The sequence below is a fragment of the Rhinoraja longicauda genome, chromosome 5 (assembly GCF_053455715.1).
Source record: "Rhinoraja longicauda isolate Sanriku21f chromosome 5, sRhiLon1.1, whole genome shotgun sequence".
In the NCBI taxonomy this organism is placed as follows: Eukaryota; Metazoa; Chordata; class Chondrichthyes; order Rajiformes; family Arhynchobatidae; genus Rhinoraja; species Rhinoraja longicauda.
Genome location: NC_135957.1, coordinates 76,997,622 through 77,014,169, shown reverse-complemented (window position 1 = coordinate 77,014,169; position 16,548 = coordinate 76,997,622). Strand labels below are relative to the sequence as shown.

The 16,548-nt window shown below is 47.3% G+C and overlaps 1 protein-coding gene across 3 annotated transcripts in view; it reads right to left on the bottom strand.

The window, feature by feature from the left end:
• lca5 (lebercilin LCA5) overlaps positions 1–13,138 on the bottom strand; it is a 61,897-nt gene extending 48,759 nt beyond the window's left edge. Inside the window, exons 1-3 of one of the 3 annotated variants that reach the window (XM_078399827.1) lie at positions 12,926–13,138; positions 9,917–10,087; positions 1,253–1,612 (exon numbers count right to left, since the gene is read on the bottom strand). In XM_078399827.1, coding sequence (XP_078255953.1) covers positions 1,253–1,583 — 331 coding nt within the window. In that variant the 5' untranslated portion in view covers positions 1,584–1,612; positions 9,917–10,087; positions 12,926–13,138. Of the gene's footprint in view, positions 1–1,252; positions 1,613–2,048; positions 2,226–9,916; positions 10,088–12,925 lie in introns of those variants that run through there. The other 2 variants (XM_078399828.1, XM_078399829.1) reach the window with 2 other exon arrangements.
• Between the last annotated feature and the right edge of the window lie 3,410 nt (positions 13,139–16,548).

Here is a 16,548-nt window from a genome sequence, read left to right as displayed (position 1 = left end):
AACAGTCCACAGAGAATTAAACATTCACACATTGCTCCTGCTATCCTGTTTACCAAAAAAATATGCTTTCATGTTTTTTTGAAATTGATGATGCATTGCAGCTGATGAACTGTTTAAGCTTGCACCGTAAACATTGGCTCCCTATAACAATTTTGCAAATATTGAGAAAAAAATTATATAGTACATTAAGATTATCAATATATAAATAACATATTTGAATAATTTTTATAAACAGAATTCTTCTGGATTTCACAGAAGATTGCTTTGTTAACTAAAGTGAACGAATTTGGATTTATTACGCATGTGATATTTTTAGACAACATGACAATTAATTATTCATTTTTTGATGGCCAGGGCCAGTGTAATGTAGAAGCATTGGAGTAAACGTGTACACCTAGCTACCACAAACAACATTGAGTCAAATAATCAGAAAACTTGGTTTCAAAACTTTAGTTATTTATAGTATGAATGTTGGACAAAACTTCATAAAGACTCTCGAAACTTATTTCACATCCAAGTGTCTTGACCTAACATTTTGTCGTCCAGGTAGCATTTGCAATTATGCGGCATTAGTACACTGGGGAAATAGCCTATCTGTTTGAGCTCTACTTGTCTGGACTGGAGCTTGAATGTACAATATACTTATTCAGACAAGAGTGTAGCCATTAGCTGGGTCTTTGGTTTAATGACCCATCCAAGAGGCAGCAATTTGGACAATACAGCAAACACTCAATTCAGTACTAGTGCTCCTAGATTATATAGTGAAAGAGGCAAGAATGGGGTCTGAGCCAACACCAATCATGTCCAATTGGAATTTAATTCATCTTGTGGCATTATCTCAAGTGAATGCTGGTTTGATGCACACAAAAATATCTCACAGTACAGAAATTAGCCATGAATTTAAAATGTGTAGGAAAAAAAACTACAGATGCTGGTTTAAATCGAAGGTAGACACAAAATACTGGAGTAACTCAGCGGGTCAGGCAGCTTCTCAGGAGAGAAGGAATGGGTGACGTTATGGGTCGAGACCCTTCTTCAGAAGACCCGAAACGTCACCCATTTCTTCTCTCCTGAGATGCTGCCTGACCCGCTGAGTTATTCCAGCATTTTGTGTCTACCTATGAATTTAAAAACAGTGTTTTGGATTGCAATGTTGTGTTGTTCTTCAGTGTGAATTATCTGCTAAGATTTTTGGTTTCCCTCTCAAAAACTATTTCAAGTCAACAGTTACAAATAAAATAAACAAGCTTACCTTGATCTTGTATAGAGCTGCAAACCTTTTTTACTTGTTCCTTTCTTCTTGGACTGGGTGTTCTAGATCTGGAGTTTTCTGAGCAATAAGGATCAGACATGTATGAAGAATTATTATAGTCATCTGAATAATAGGAGTCACTATTCTTGTCATAGTCCATATTTTTTTTAGTCGTCTCTTGATCTCCCATAGCACGCCCACTATGCTGAGCTTGTTTGCTTTTGTTTTCTTTATTGCCATTTCTTTGTGTGCTAGCTCCAGAGCGTAGACTTCTTTCAGCTTCTGAATCTACTGCATTGCCTTCATTACAGTATCCATTTTGGGAATCCATGCTAGTCCTAGACAGTTTTTGCCTTGAATCTATAGTTAAATAAAAAAATAAGATAAAATATCAAGATAAATGGAGCTTTTCGTATGTATAACAAAGTCAGTACCAGTGCTAGGAAATAGAACATATAACTTAATAAATCTAATGACACTCCAATAGAGTATTGACCCCATCCCCTGCTTCCAAAGAAAGAATATCAAGCAAATTGAAAAACTGTTGCGTAAAATCAATGGACCACCTGAATAAGTAACATAAAAAATGAAATTATAACCACTTTTCAAGTCTATAATATTTTAATTTAGATCACAGAAAACAATCAATCAGCAAAATTTTAAACTATCTGGTTTGTTGGGACATCCTGTTGATGTCTAGGTTCAGGAGCAGCTTCTCGCCAACAACTATGACGCTATTAAACACTACAAGCTACAAATAAGGTCTGAACTACAAACTTGGTGACTTTCTACTTACAGAGTACAATGTTTACATATCTGTTGTGTTGCTCCAAGTAAGAATGTTATTGTTCTGTTTTGGGACATAAAACATTCTTGACCCCAGGGATCAAGGTTGATCTGACTCCTGTGCTTATGAGCAGAGTTCGTACACTCTCTCCATGACTGCAGGTTTCCTCTCAGTGCCTCAGTGCCATCGCAATGACATGCTGGTTGGCTAATTGTTTACAGTAAATTATTCCTTAATGAATGTTAAATGACAAAAGAAAATCCAAGTGAGTTGATGGACATGTGTGAGAGAGATTAATTTGCAGGAAAATTAAGAAACGGGTACTGGGACAGATGGGATACTGTCTTTAAAGACGGCATGGATCCGATAAACTGGATGACTTTGCTGTGTCATTGAATCCCAGGAAGCTCATCAGGGAGTCATTTTCTTGCGAACATTTTCCTCATGCTCCAACGACAAATTCAAATGAAACATTCATGACTCGGCAGGAAACCTTGATGCTTTTGACATATTTCTCCTTTTCTACGAGTTTTCTATAATGAATGGATCATTGTCCTCGAACCCGACTGAAATATTGACAACCGTCGCAACCGCTACATCACGTTCCCTCTTAAAGACGACATTGGGCTTCCAACAACAACCATCATGGAAATGCTCCTAAAGGATTAGAGGGAAAGCTTCATTGATATAGCTCATCTCATTCAGTACTTCACAGCCAATCAAGCAGCACAGTGAAGTGATGTGTAGTCACTTCTACAACATGGAAAATGCAACAACCAATTTACAACCTGCTACCCAGACTGTTTAAAGGTGTCTAATTTGGGAAGAGGCCTTTAATCAAAATTTAACTTGTTCTCAAAGGTCAAGGTGAATAATAACTAGCTATAGTTTCAAAACAGATGTTATCTACCAGTGTTTTCGCAACATCAATCCCTCACTCAACTTCACTGCAATAGATTTTCTGCTCAATACCTTGCTGTTTCCGGGAGATAGAGCTAGGCAAATCTCACAATATATTTTATTTCCTGCACTGCATTATATTCTAATTAGACCTTGTTTACGTGAAGCACTGATGTTTTTTGATAATCCTCCTGCCCCTCAGACCACCAAACTATTTTTCTCTAATTTAAACCTCTGGAACCTCCACTCACTTTCCGGGCTGGGAATTAGCATAACAATCAAACAGCTTACAATTGAAGTACTATATTTTCTTGCAAAAATATTATTATAGAAAAAGGTGACTTCTCACAGTGCAGAAAATTATATCAGTTCATAAGGTTATAATTAGGAACAGAATTTGGCCATTCAGCCCATCAAGTCTGCTCCACCATTCAATCATGGCTGATCTATCGCTCCCTCCTAACCCCATTCTCCTGCCTTCTCCCCATAACCCCTGACACCTGTACTGATCAAGAATCTATCTATCTTTAAAAATATCCATTAACTTCACAGCCTTCTGTGGCAAGGAATTCCACAGATTCACCACCCTCTGACTGAAGAAATTCCTTCTCATCTCCTTCCTAAAGGAACATCCTATGATTCTGAGGCTATGACCTCTAGTCCTAGACTCTCCCACTAGTGGAAACATCCTTTCCACATCCACTCTATCCAAGCCTTTCACTATTCGGTACGTTTCAATGAGGTCCCCCTCATTCTTCTAAACTCCAGTGAGTACAGGCCCAGTGCCGTCAAATGCTCATCATGTTAACCCACTCATTCCTGGAATCAATCTCATAAACCTCATCTGGACCCTCTCCAGCACATACTTCCTCAGATATGGTGCTGCCCAAAACTGCTTACAATACTCCAAATGCGGCCTGACCAGCGCCTTACAGTCTGAATAAGAGTCTCGACCCGAAACGTCACCCATTTCTTCTCTCCCGAGATGCTGCCTGACCTGCTGAGTTACTCCAGCATTTTGCGTCTGCCTTATAGAACCTCAGCATTGCATCCCAGCTGTAATCAGCATTACAGTTCATTGTAGTCTTTGAAGATATTGCAGGAACTTGTTATTCTAATTTGTTATTTTTCTGCATTTTACCCATGACAAAAATAATAGGTTGTAGTGAGTCCGAAACCGGGTGATGTTGCCAACGGAGTTTATTCTGCAGTTCAAAACCCGTGACAAACCGCAACACACTTTAGTTCAGGACACACACTAACTACAACCTAATCTCTAGAGTTTGGCGCCAGACTGACGAATTCCCCGCGCTGCCGCACCTCGTGACACGCCAGCCAATCCGAGGGTTCGAGACCCCCTGGCCAATCCGTATGTCCCTACATGACCCCCCCCAAAACCCTCGAAACCATACCTCACGGGCGCCCGGACCTCCCGCCCGGAATGCGTACGTAGAGGGGAGGCCGATACCGCCAGCGTGACCGGAGGCGGGGAGGGCACCGCCACTGGAGGCGATGGAGGGGCCATTGGAGGGGAAGGGAGGCCTTCAGGTGTAGGCGACGGGGGGGGCGCTTGATCGACAACGGCAGCCTGGGCCCAGCTGTAGGCGGCGGGGGGCCGAGAGGTGGCAAACAGGACGCCACTGGCGGGACAAGTGGGGCGGCCACAGGTCGGCCCCGGCGAGGAGGTTGGGCCACCGACACGGGGCGGTCCTGGTCCAAGTGGGCCGGCTTGAGGTGGGATACTGAAACGTGCTCCTGACGAGTTCCCACCTGTAAGGTGAAGGTGACAGTCCCTCTTTTCAGCACATGGAACGGGCCCTGGTAAACCGGCTGAAGAGGGGGGCGGTGGGAATCCCTTCGGAGGAACACGAACTCACAGTCCCGCAAGTCCGACGGGACGTGCACTGCCGTGCTTCCGTGACTGGAGGCCGGGACTGGAGCCAGAGACCCCACCCGCGCCCGGAGGAAACCCAAAACCGACGGGACGGATGGCGGCAAGGCGGGAGTGGAGGGAAGAATGTCACCCGGCACCCGCAGGGACGAACCGTAGACGAGCTCGGCCGAGGATGTGCCCAGCTCAGCCTTCGGGGCCGTGCGAATGCCGAGGAGGACCCAAGGCAGCTGGTCAGCCCAATCGTGGCCGGTGAAAGCGCTCTACCATCCCGTTGGCTTGGGGATGATAGGTGGTGGTCTGCTGCAAGCGAGACCCATACAGCTGTGCCAGCGCGGCCCAGAGGGACGAGGTGAACTGGGCCCCCCGATCCGTGGTGATGATAGCCGGGACGCCGAAACGGGCCACCCAGTGCAACGCCAGGGCCCGTGCACAGGAGGCCGCCGAGGTGTCCGACAACAGGAGCGCCTCTGGCCAACGTGTAAAACGATCGACCACCGTCAGCAGATGAGTATAGCCCCTAGAGTAGGGCAACGGGCCAACCAAATCCACATGGATGTGGTAAAAACGGACGGGGGGAACCTCGAATTTCTGGTATGGGGGCTGGACATGGCGATGGACCTTGGAGGTCTGGCACGGGATGCAGGCGCGTGCCCAGGCTGTCCCCTGCTTCCGCAGGCCGTGCCAGACAAATCGGGCGGCCACTATGGCTGAAGTCGCCCTGATGGACGGGTGTGCCAGGCCATGAATGGCCTTGAAAACCTTACGTCGCAGGGAGGTCGGCACCACCGGGCGAGGGCGTGGAAGGGAAACGTCGCACCACAACTTGGTACCTCGGTAGGGATGAAATGAACGACTCCATGCTTCTCGGAAGGTGCATCGAACCGCTGAACGAGGAGCTGCGGGAAGTCGGCGAGGACCGCATCAATCTGACCGGGAGCCGTGGTGATGGCCTGGGTGGGGTGGCGCTTGGAGGAGCAGCAGGCTCCGTACTGCTAGCCGAGGGTTGCAGGCCCCTCCCGCGGACGTCTGCGACCAACGAAAGAGACCAGAGGAAGTCCGCGCCCAAAATGGCCTGGCCCACATCCGCAACGATGAAATCCCAACAGTAGGTCCTGGACTCGAAGGACAGGGACATGGCCCTTTTACCGTAAGTGCGGATGGGGCTGCCGTTCACCGCAATGAGGGGCGGGCCCTTCCCACCCGCTCGAACTTCACAGTCGTAGGGGGGCACAATACTCACGATCGCTCTCGTATCAACCAGAAAGACGGTCCCGGTGCCTTGATCCGTAGCGTAGAGGCGGCAATTGCGGCCGATCGAGACTGCCTCTACATTCGATCGGCCGAGGCATTTCCCGGAAACGAGCACGGGGCCCTGCAACTTCGGGCCTCACTGCCCCACCGCTTATGGAAGAAACACCAGCTGCGTCTGTGCGGCCCTGTTGCTTGCGCCCGCTGCCAATAAGCAGGTGCTGCAGCCCCTTCTTGGCGGGCTGACTGCGAAATGGCGGCCGATGCGCCGCCCTTTCGGCCGCTCAGCCGACTCGACTGCCGCTGGGCCTCGAAACTCAATTAACCGAGTCGTCTCGGGTGGGACGCTCCGTGACAAGCGCGTCAGCTTTCTCGGCGAACGCTACTGGGTCTTCAAACGAGACGTCCGCCAACACTAACCTGACGTCTCTCGGCAGTTTCTCCCGAAAAGCCGCTTCAAAAATCATGCACGGCTGATGTTCGCCCACCAAGGTCAGCATCTCAGTCATCAACGCCGACGGTAGCCGCTCCCCCTGCTCTGGTAAATGGAGGAGCTTCAGAGCCCGCTGGTTCTGGCTCCAGCCGAAAGTCCTCAGTAGGAGCCTCTTGAGCCCCACATACTGCTCGGTTTGGGGAGGGTTGGTCAGATACCGACCCACCCGCGCAGCCACCTCCGGCTGTAGACAGCTCACCAGGTGGTGGAACTTCTCCTGGTCTTCCTCCACCCTCTTAAGATGGAACTGGGATTCTGCTTGTACGAACCACAGGTGCGGCTGATGGGCCCAGAACGGCGGTAGGTGAACGCCGCTCGCTCCCACCTGTGACATGCTGTTGTGATCTTCAGCTCACGTCTCGGGGTCACCAATGTAGTGAGTCCGAAACCGGGTGATGTTGCCAACGGAGTTTATTCTGCAGTTCAAAACCCGTGACAACCGCAACACACTTTAGTTCAGGACACACGCTAACTACAACCTAATCTCTAGAGTTTGGCGCCAGACTGACGAATTCCCCGCGCTGCCGCACCTCGTGACCCGCCAGCCAATCCGAGGGTTCGAGAACCCCTAGCCAATCCGTATGTCCCTACAAGGTTACATTTATGTACATATTTTCATTGGATAACAGATTTTTTTTTAAGCCTGTGCGTTTCCCAAGTGACTAGAGTTGAGAAGAGGAGGCACGCATCGCAGCAATTGTGAGAATGGGTGTGTGCGAGTTCCAAGTGCTGTATTTGATCAAAACATGCTGAAGCTTTGGCATGGGTGGGCTTGGTAAGGATAATAAGCACAGGTCTTAGGCATACACTTCACATTTGGTATAGTCCAGATGGCATTTAGAACAGTAGTTAACAGGTGGGGGACCAGCATTCTGGCAGGCAGGTTTGCCACTGCTACAAGAGTGGTTTTAAACTAAATAGGAGGGGGGGGTCAAATGGGATAGTCAAGGATGGAGTTAAATGGAAAGAGAGTAAAGGGATAGTTAATGACCCCAGAAATAACGGGAAAGAAAGCACACAAAGGGATAGAAGAGTATGGCCAAGAGTAATAGGGATCGATGTGAAGGGTGAGATGAGTAAGGAATTAAAAGTATTGTATATGAATGCGCGAAGTATAAGAAGTAAAGTAGATGAGCTTGAGGCTCAGTTAGAGGTTGGTAGATATGACATTGTGGGGATTACAGAGACGTGGCTGCAGGAGGATCGGGCCTGGGAACTTAATATTCAGGGTTATACATCCTATAGAAAGGACAGCCAGGTGGGCAGAGGCGGTGGGGTAGCTCTGCTGGTGAGGGGTGTAATTCAGTACCGTGCGAGGGAAGACATAGGGACTGACGAGGTAGTCACTGTGGATTGAGTTGAGGAATTGTAAAGGCAAGAAGACACTAATTGGTGTTATCTACAGACCCCCAAATAGTAGCCCAGATATAGGGAGTAAGTTGCAGCAGGAGTTAAACTTGCATGCAAGAAAGGTAATGCCACTGTGGTGATGGGGGATTTCAATATGCAGGTAGACTGGGGAATTCAGGTTTGTTCTGGACCCCAAGATAGAGAGTTTGTAGAGTGCCTCCGAGATGGATTCTTAGAGCAGCTTGTAATGGAGCCTACCAGAGAAAAGGCAATTCTGGATTTAGTGTTGTCCAATAAACCAGATTTGATAACGAGAACTCGAGGTAAAGGAACCGCTTGGAGGTAGTGATCATAATATGATTTGTTTTAATCTGCAATTTGGGAAGGAGAAGGTTAAATCGGAAGTGTCGGTGTTGCAGTTGAACAAAGGGGACTATGAAGGCATGAGAGAGGAACTGACCAAGGTAGACTGGAAAGGGATCCTAGCAGGAATGACGGTGGAACAGCAATGGCAGGAATTTCTGGGCATAATCCGGAAGACGCAGGATCATTTCATTCCAAAAAGGAAGAAAGATTCTAAGGGGAGTAGGAGGCAACCGTGTCTGACAAGGGAAGTTAGGGATGGAATAAAACTAAAAGAGAAGATGTATTACACAGCAAAGAGTAGCCGGAGGCCAAAGGATTGGGAAACTTTCATTGGACAACAGAAGGTAACAAAACGGGCAATACGGGCTGAAAAGATGAAGTACGAGGGGAAGCTGGCCAAGAATATAAAGAAGGGCAGTAAAAGCTTCTTTAGATATGTTAAGAGAGAAAGAGTAGCAAAGTCAAATGTGGGTCCCTTGAAGGCAGACATGGGTGAAATTATTATGGGTAACAAGGAAATGGCAGAAGAGTTGAACAGGTACTTCGGATCTGCCTTCACTAAGGAAGACACAAACAATCTCCCAGATGTACCGGAGGACAGAGGATCTAGGGGGGCAGTGGAACTGAAAGAAATTTTCATTAAGCGAGAAATAGTATTGGGTAGACTAATGGGACTGAAGGATGATAAATCCCCTGGGCCTGATGGTCTGCATCCCAGGGTCCTCAGGGAGGTGGCTCTAGAAATAGTGGACGCATTGGTGATCATTTTCCAATGTTCAATAGATTCAGGAACAGTTCCTGTGGATTGGAGGATAGCTAATGGTAACCACTTTTCAAGAAAGACGCGAGAGAGAAAATGGGGAATTACAGACCAGTTAGCCTGACTTCAGTGGTGGGAGGGTTGCTGGAGTCAATTATTAAAGAGGTAATAACGGTGCATTTGGATAGCAGTAAAAGAATAAGTCCAAGTCAGCATGGATTTATGAAAGGGAAATCATGCTTGACTAATCTTCTGGAATTTTTTGATTGCAGCTCCTGACTGACTGCCTCAAGGAACTGGAGCTGAATGTACTTAGGATCATTGCGGTGTCATCGAAAGATCAATTGAGATAATGCACTCTGCTTGATTAACAAACAATCTAATGCCCTAAACATTCATTCCTTTCAACGCCAACTCTATGAATGTACCGCAACCATTTACCAAGAATATTTTCAAAACCGAAAATCACAACCTCTACTAAGAAGGTACAAGACTACAGGTGTATCGGAACACCATAAGAATCCTTTTCAAGTCAGACACAACCAGACTTGACATTCATTCTTCCTCTGTGGGTTGAAATCAGGAAAACCATATCTGAAGGCATGGTAGGAGTACTTTCATCAGAAAAAAATTGCAGTAATTCAAAAACATAATTTAGTACAATTAGGGGCAATAAATGATGACATTGCCAGCAACATCTACCCGAATAAAAGCTTTTTGATAACTCCTGAAAAAAAACCTTCTGTTTAAAATACATTTTTGTTATTTTTCAAAACATCTATCTTGTTGGCTTTAAAGCTTAGAACTGCTACAGTTACTTTTCATTATGAACTGACCATTTAAATGCTATTTTAGGCCTTTCTAACCTTCCTTATCTTGAGAAATATTTAGATTGGCAACACCGGCTGGTTTTCTGTATATTGTGTCTCCTGTCACCAGCAGCTGGAAAGCACCTGTTCATCAAAACACCACGGGGCATTATCACATGAATGAGAGATCTTGTGAAGGTCCTGAAGTCAGCAAATACCACCGTTAGGCTGTCAAAACAGGGCACAAAATATTATTCAATTAATTTGCTACCACTCTGCAGATTGCATTGGTAATCAGTGACAATTCCAGCTAATCTACAACAAAGCAGTCCAAATGTGCTGCTTGGAACAAATCTGCAGCCTCAGTTTGTTTTCCTGGCAATACGGCTAGATGAACAATAATTTGAACATTTGCATGATAATTTAAACCTCTGCAATGACCTACCGGCTAGAATGCAAACTTTTGCTAAAAATGAACAATAACTGACATCTATGGAGATAGTTGAGGCAGGTACTATAACACCATTTAAAAGACATTTGGACAGGTACATGGATAGGAAAGGTTTAGGGGGACACAAGCAAACCACGGGCAGATGGGTCAAATGTAGATGGGGCATCACGGTTGGCATGTGTAAATTGGGCAAAAGGGCATGCTTCCATGCTATACGACTCGATGACTCTCTCTAATCTCCCTGTGCCCATTAGTGATTTGATTGGGGACTACCTCAGCTACAGATTCTCCTGGATAAAATCACTCAGTGGCAGAGAATGTCAATTGCAACTTCACATTAATAAGTAAAATGTAGGCTGGGAGGCAGGGACCAGATGTGCGGCTACCAAGTTCGTTGCTGAAGACATGGGAAGGAGTGAAAGAATATCATGGCCAACTTTTCTGCTATATGAGCTTTAGGTGGAGTTTGTATCCAAGAGGCACATGCATTAAGACTCTGCAATTTATTGCATGTTAATAAGAAAATGGGTGAGGTAAATGGATGCATTATACTTTATTTTAAGTAGTTATTTACAGTCAGCAAGGTTTTCAAAAACAGAGCAACAGGTAACAAAATAGCGGGATAAAATGGGGGGAAATTTGCCCAGCGTGCAAAAAGCAAGTAGTAAGTCAGCAAAGTGAAGTGTCGCCAAAATAAAACTGCACTTATGCAGGTTCCAATTTCATATGTACACTTTTGTTTTGAAATGTCATTAATACAAATTAGTAATAGTGAAATTCCATTTTGTTTATTCCAGTTCTGAAGATATTAGTACATTCAAGAATATGTTTTAATAATCAGCCTCTCTGCAGTACATTAGTAAAAGATGAAAGGGGTTAACTTGATGTCATAGTTTGTGAACAAAAGAAAGCTCTAATTCACTTTCTTAAATGTATAGCACTTTTAAAATTTGTAAAAACAAAAACATACCATCTTAACGCCCCTAATACATTAATTTCGTGTGGGAGATCTGCTAACACTGCGGTCTATTGATAACATAACTTGCGCGACAAATCCAAACTCGCCGTGGAGTCGATCAGCTGTAGATTTGTATAAGAAAATAACTGCAGATGCTGGTACAAATCGAAGGTATTTATTCACAAAATGCTGGAGTAACTCAGCGGGTCAGGCAGCATCTCAGGAGAGAAGGAATGGGTGATGTTTCGGGTCGAGGCCCTTCTTCAGCTGTAGATTTGTGAACACTTTTAACCCTCCGACAAGAACACATAAAGGAACTTATAATTGACTTTAGAAAAACCAGTGTAGAATACGACCCACTCTACATCAATGGGGTCTGTGTGGAAAGGGTACCCGCTTTCAGGTTCCTGGGTACGCACATCGCAGAGGATCTTACCTGGTCTACCAACACCATCACCACAGTAAAGAAGGCACAGCAGAGACTCCACTTCCTGAGGATCCTCAGGAAAACCAACCTGCAGGAGAAGCTCATGTTGTCCTTCTATCGCTGCTCCATCGAGAGTGTGCTGGCATACTGTATAACCACATGGTATGCCAGCTGCTCAGAAAAGGACAGGAAGGCCCTTCAGAGGGTCATCACGACAGCCCAGAAGATCATCGGCTGCTCACTGCCCTCCCTAGAGCACCTGTTCAGCCTACGCTGCCTCAGTAGAGCAGGCAAAATAATAAAAGATCCATCCCACCCCGGCCACCGTCTGTTTGTTCATCTGCCCTCTGGTCGACGTTTCAGGTCGATCAAATCCCGAACAAACAGACTTAAGAACAGTTTTTACCCCAGGGCCATACGAGAACTGAACACTACCTTTGCACTAGGCAACACCGTTAAAAAATCTTGTACTTAATATAATTGTATTTATGTATTTATTTGTTTTTGCATTTATTGCATATATGTTTGTACGCACCGTCAGGATTGGCTATTTTTTAATTTCGTTGTACTCGTTGCAATGACAATAAATGAATATTATTATTATTATTATTATTATTCGTTCCGAGGGCTTTGGGAGACAAACTTAAATCTTCTCACCCAAAGGAATGTGTTCCGGGACTGCCGATGTAGCAGGGGGGAATCGGGAATAAATGTAATAGGAACTTGAGAGGTAACTTGTTTCACACTAAGGGTGGTGGGTGTATGGAACAAGCTGCCAGAGGAGGTAGTTCAAGTCAAGTCAAGTTTATTTGTCACATACACATACACGATGTACAGTGAAATGAAAGTGGTTGGGACTATCACAAATGTTTAAGAAACATTTAGACAGGTACATGAATAGGACAGGTCTAGAGAGATATGGACCAAATGCAGGCAGGTGGGACTAGTGCAGATGGGGAATGTTGGTCGGTGTGGATACGTTGGGCCCTCCTGTTTCCACGCTGTATCACTCTAAATAGCACCGTTAGTCACCACTGCCTTGCTTGAGCAATCTCAGCCACACAGGTTGGGCCGTTGCTTTTCAGAAGAGTAAGCAAGTTATTGAAGGCAGGGGCTTGTCTGGCCCACTTCACCTCCGCGTCCGGCAAGGAAGGCCCCAACAACAACAAAAACAACCCGCCGCTTCGAGAGCGAGGCCTTTCGTCCGTCAACTCAACCCACACCACTCACCTCCGTCCCTGGCCGCCGCCGCTCACCCCAGGCCCAGATGGACCGGGGCCGCGGCTGAAAGTTCCGAGCAGGCGGGGATGGGCGGGGAGTCCCTGCTGTCCGCTGCCTTTGCTCACGGTCGGAGCTGCTCCTGGGTCAACCGGCAATCCCCCCCCCCCCACTATTGGTTGTCCCGGGCAACCGGCTCGTGCACATGCGAGCGCGCGCTCCAATTCCGACTCTACCTCTGGTTGTCCCGGGCAACCTGGCTCACGCGCGCTCCAGCCCCCGCCCTCTGGTTGTCCCGGGCAACCCGGCTCACGCGCGCTCCAACTCCAGCCCCCGCCCTCTGGTTGTCCCGGGCAACCGGCTCGCGCACGCTCCAACTCCAGCTCGCGCACGCTCCAACTCCACCTCGCGCACGCTCCAACTCCAGCTCGCGCACGCTCCAACTCCAGCTCGCGCACGCTCCAACTCGCGCACGCTCCAACTCCAGCTCGCGCACGCTCCAACTCCAGCTCGCGCACGCTCCAACTCCAGCCCCCCCCCCCGCCCTCCACCTCTGGTTTTCCCGGGCAACCGGGCTCGCGTGTGCCCGCCCGCGCGCGCGCGCGCGCGCGTTTAAACTCCTCCCCTCTCCTTCCACGCTGTCAACGGGCCCCCTCGCGCTCCGCCCGTTGCTATGGGCGGCACCCGCCCGTCCCGCCCGCCCGTTGCCATGGGCGACACCGACCCCCTGGTGACCCGCAGGCGCTTCAACTGGAATAATATTTACACCCGAGCGCGGCGCCACGAGCCGTGCGCACCCGCTCAGCAAACTAGCGCAGAAAGTACTGGAATACCACGCTTCAGGTTAGTCTGGTGTCGAGGGCAGGGCGTGTCTGGTGTCTCGTTTTAATGGAATCATAGAGCGTGGAAATTGTCCCTTTGGCCCATCGTGGCCATCCACCGAGTGCGCATGGACTGTCACCTGGTGACTCCACCAGTCACCAACAGCCTATTTTGGTCATCGAGTGCCCATTGCCTGTCACATAGCCGTAGAATGCCCCTTACCATCCACCTAGTGCCCCTTGCATTTGCCGAGTGTCCTTTGCCACTCATCTAGAGCTCCTTGCATTCAACTAGTGCACTTTGGCATTCACCTAGTGCCCCTTGCATTCACCTAGTGCCCCTTGCATTCACCTAGTGCACCTTGCCATTCGCCTAGTGCCCCTTGCATTCACCTAGTGCACCTTGCCATTCGCCTAGTGCCCCTTGCATTCACCTAGTGCCTTTTGCATTCACCTTTTGCCCCTTGCATTTGCCGAGTGTCCCTTGCCACTCACCGAGAGCCCCTTGCATTCACCTAGTGCCCTTTGCCATTCACCTAGTGCCCTTTGCCATTCATCTAGTGCCCTTTGCCATTCATCTAGTGCCCTTTGCCATTCACCTAGTGCCCTTTGCCATTCACCTAGTGCCCCATGCCATTCACTTAGTGCCCCTTGCCATTCACCTAGTGCCCCTTGCCATTCACTTTGTGCCCCATGCCATTCACCTGGTGTCCACACCTGTCACCAAGTGCACATTGCCAGTAATCAAGTGCCCATTGCCTGTCACCATTGACTAGCTTTTAAGAATATGAAAAAAATCACGACTACTTACTATGCTGTTGGTTGAATTAGAGTTAAAATAAAAGACTCACTGTTTTAATGCAAACTGACTGAAACAAAGGAAGAATACAATGAAATATGTCAGGATTGTGAGTTGCAAAACCTGTATGATAGTCCACTGGATTCAAGGATGCTTGAACAAACTTTTCTTGATCAATCTCCCAGGACTGGGGATGAGTTACCTCTACTTTGGCTTTGTGATTCTAGAACATGAAACAGTACAGCACAGGAACAAGCCGTTTAGCCCACAATATCTGTGTCGACGATGATGGTAATTTAAGGAATCCCATCTGCCTGCACATGGTCTATGTCCCTCCATTCTCTACCTAGACACAAAATGCTGGAGTAACTCAGCGGGACGGGCAGCATCTCTGGAGAGAATGGGAGACGTTTCAGGTCAAGACCCTTCTTCATTCCCTGCCTGTTCATGTTCCGTCTCTGAAAAGTTGCTGCTGCATCTGCCTCCATGACCCCCCCCTCCATGGCAGCACATTCCAGGCACCTACACTTATCATGTAAAAAAAAACTTGGCTCATAAATCTCCTTAAACGTTACCCCTCTGGCCTTAAATCTATCCTCTCTCCTGTTTGTCATTTCCACTCTGGAGAAAAAACTGACTATTGACCCTATCTATGCCTCTCATACTTTCAGAAACTTTTCTCAGGTGGCCATTTAACCTTTGACACTCCAGAGAAAACCTTCTCCTTACTGCTAATACGCTAACATCCTGGTGAACACCTTTCGCACCCTCTCTAAAGCGTCTGCATCCTCCTTGTAACATGGTGACCAGAACTGTACACAATTTTCCTAAAATGTGGCCTAATAAAATTTTTATACGGCTTCAACTTGACTTTCTGATTTTTATTCTCCATGCGTCCCATAAAGGCAAGTATGGCATACACCTTCTTTACTGCCCTGTTGCCACTTTTGGGCTGTGGGTTTTTACCCAAGACACTTCTGTACCATAAATTCCTGTCATTTACTAGTGGCGCCATTGCCCCTGCAGCTGCGGCTCACCTGCAGTCTGTTTGTCTTCTTTCTTTGTCTTTTGTTAGCGTTAGCTTGTGTTGGGGTCGTGTGTCCTGTGTTCTTTTCTTTTTTGCTGTGTCTTGTGACTGCTGAAATTTCGTTCGGTATTTATACCGAATGACAATAAAGTTCTGTTATACTGTTATGTAATAACCTATTTTTAGCTATGTATTATGTGGGGGGTTGCGAGGGGGGTGGGGGAAACTTTAAAAAAATCTCTCCTCAACGGAGATGCGACCCTTTTCCGTGTCGTATCGCCGTTTGCACTACGGCCTAACATCGTGGAGTTGGCGGCCTCCAGCTGGAATCGACCTTGAGGGCTCCAGTCACAGGGCCTGTGGACTTACCATCTCTGAACTGGCTGACTTTCGGAGGCTGTGGTGGCGCTGTGATTGCGACTGCGACTCTACCTTCGGAGGCTTCGGCCACAGGCTCTGGACTGCAACATCGGGAGCTCGCAGGTCCCTAGCTGGTGACCGGCTTTCGGGAGCTCCAGCCGTCACAGCTTCAACCGCCCCGAATTGCAAGGCTCGATCGGCCCGTTCGCAGGACCTTCATCGCCCTGTGCGGCTCGGCCGCGGGTTCTTCCATCGCCCGGGGGGGGCTTCAAAAAAATCGGGAGCCTCGATCGCCTCGACGCAGCAGTATGACTGCCTGACCGCGGGAGAAGAACAAAGGAGGAGATAAGACTTTTTTGCCTTCCATCACAGTGAGGAGATGCCTGGAGGAGTCACTGTGATGGATGTTTATGTTAAACTTATGAAATTGTGTGTTTTGTGCTCTTTATTGTCATGACTATGGCAAAGACATTTCGTTCAAATTTATTTTTGAATGACAATAAATGCTTCAATTAATTCAATTCAATATTATCTACTTTCCTCCTGAACTTCCCAAGGGGCAACACCTCACACATGTCTGATTTAAATGTATTCTTCCATCTCTCTGTCTATATATCTAACTGATCTA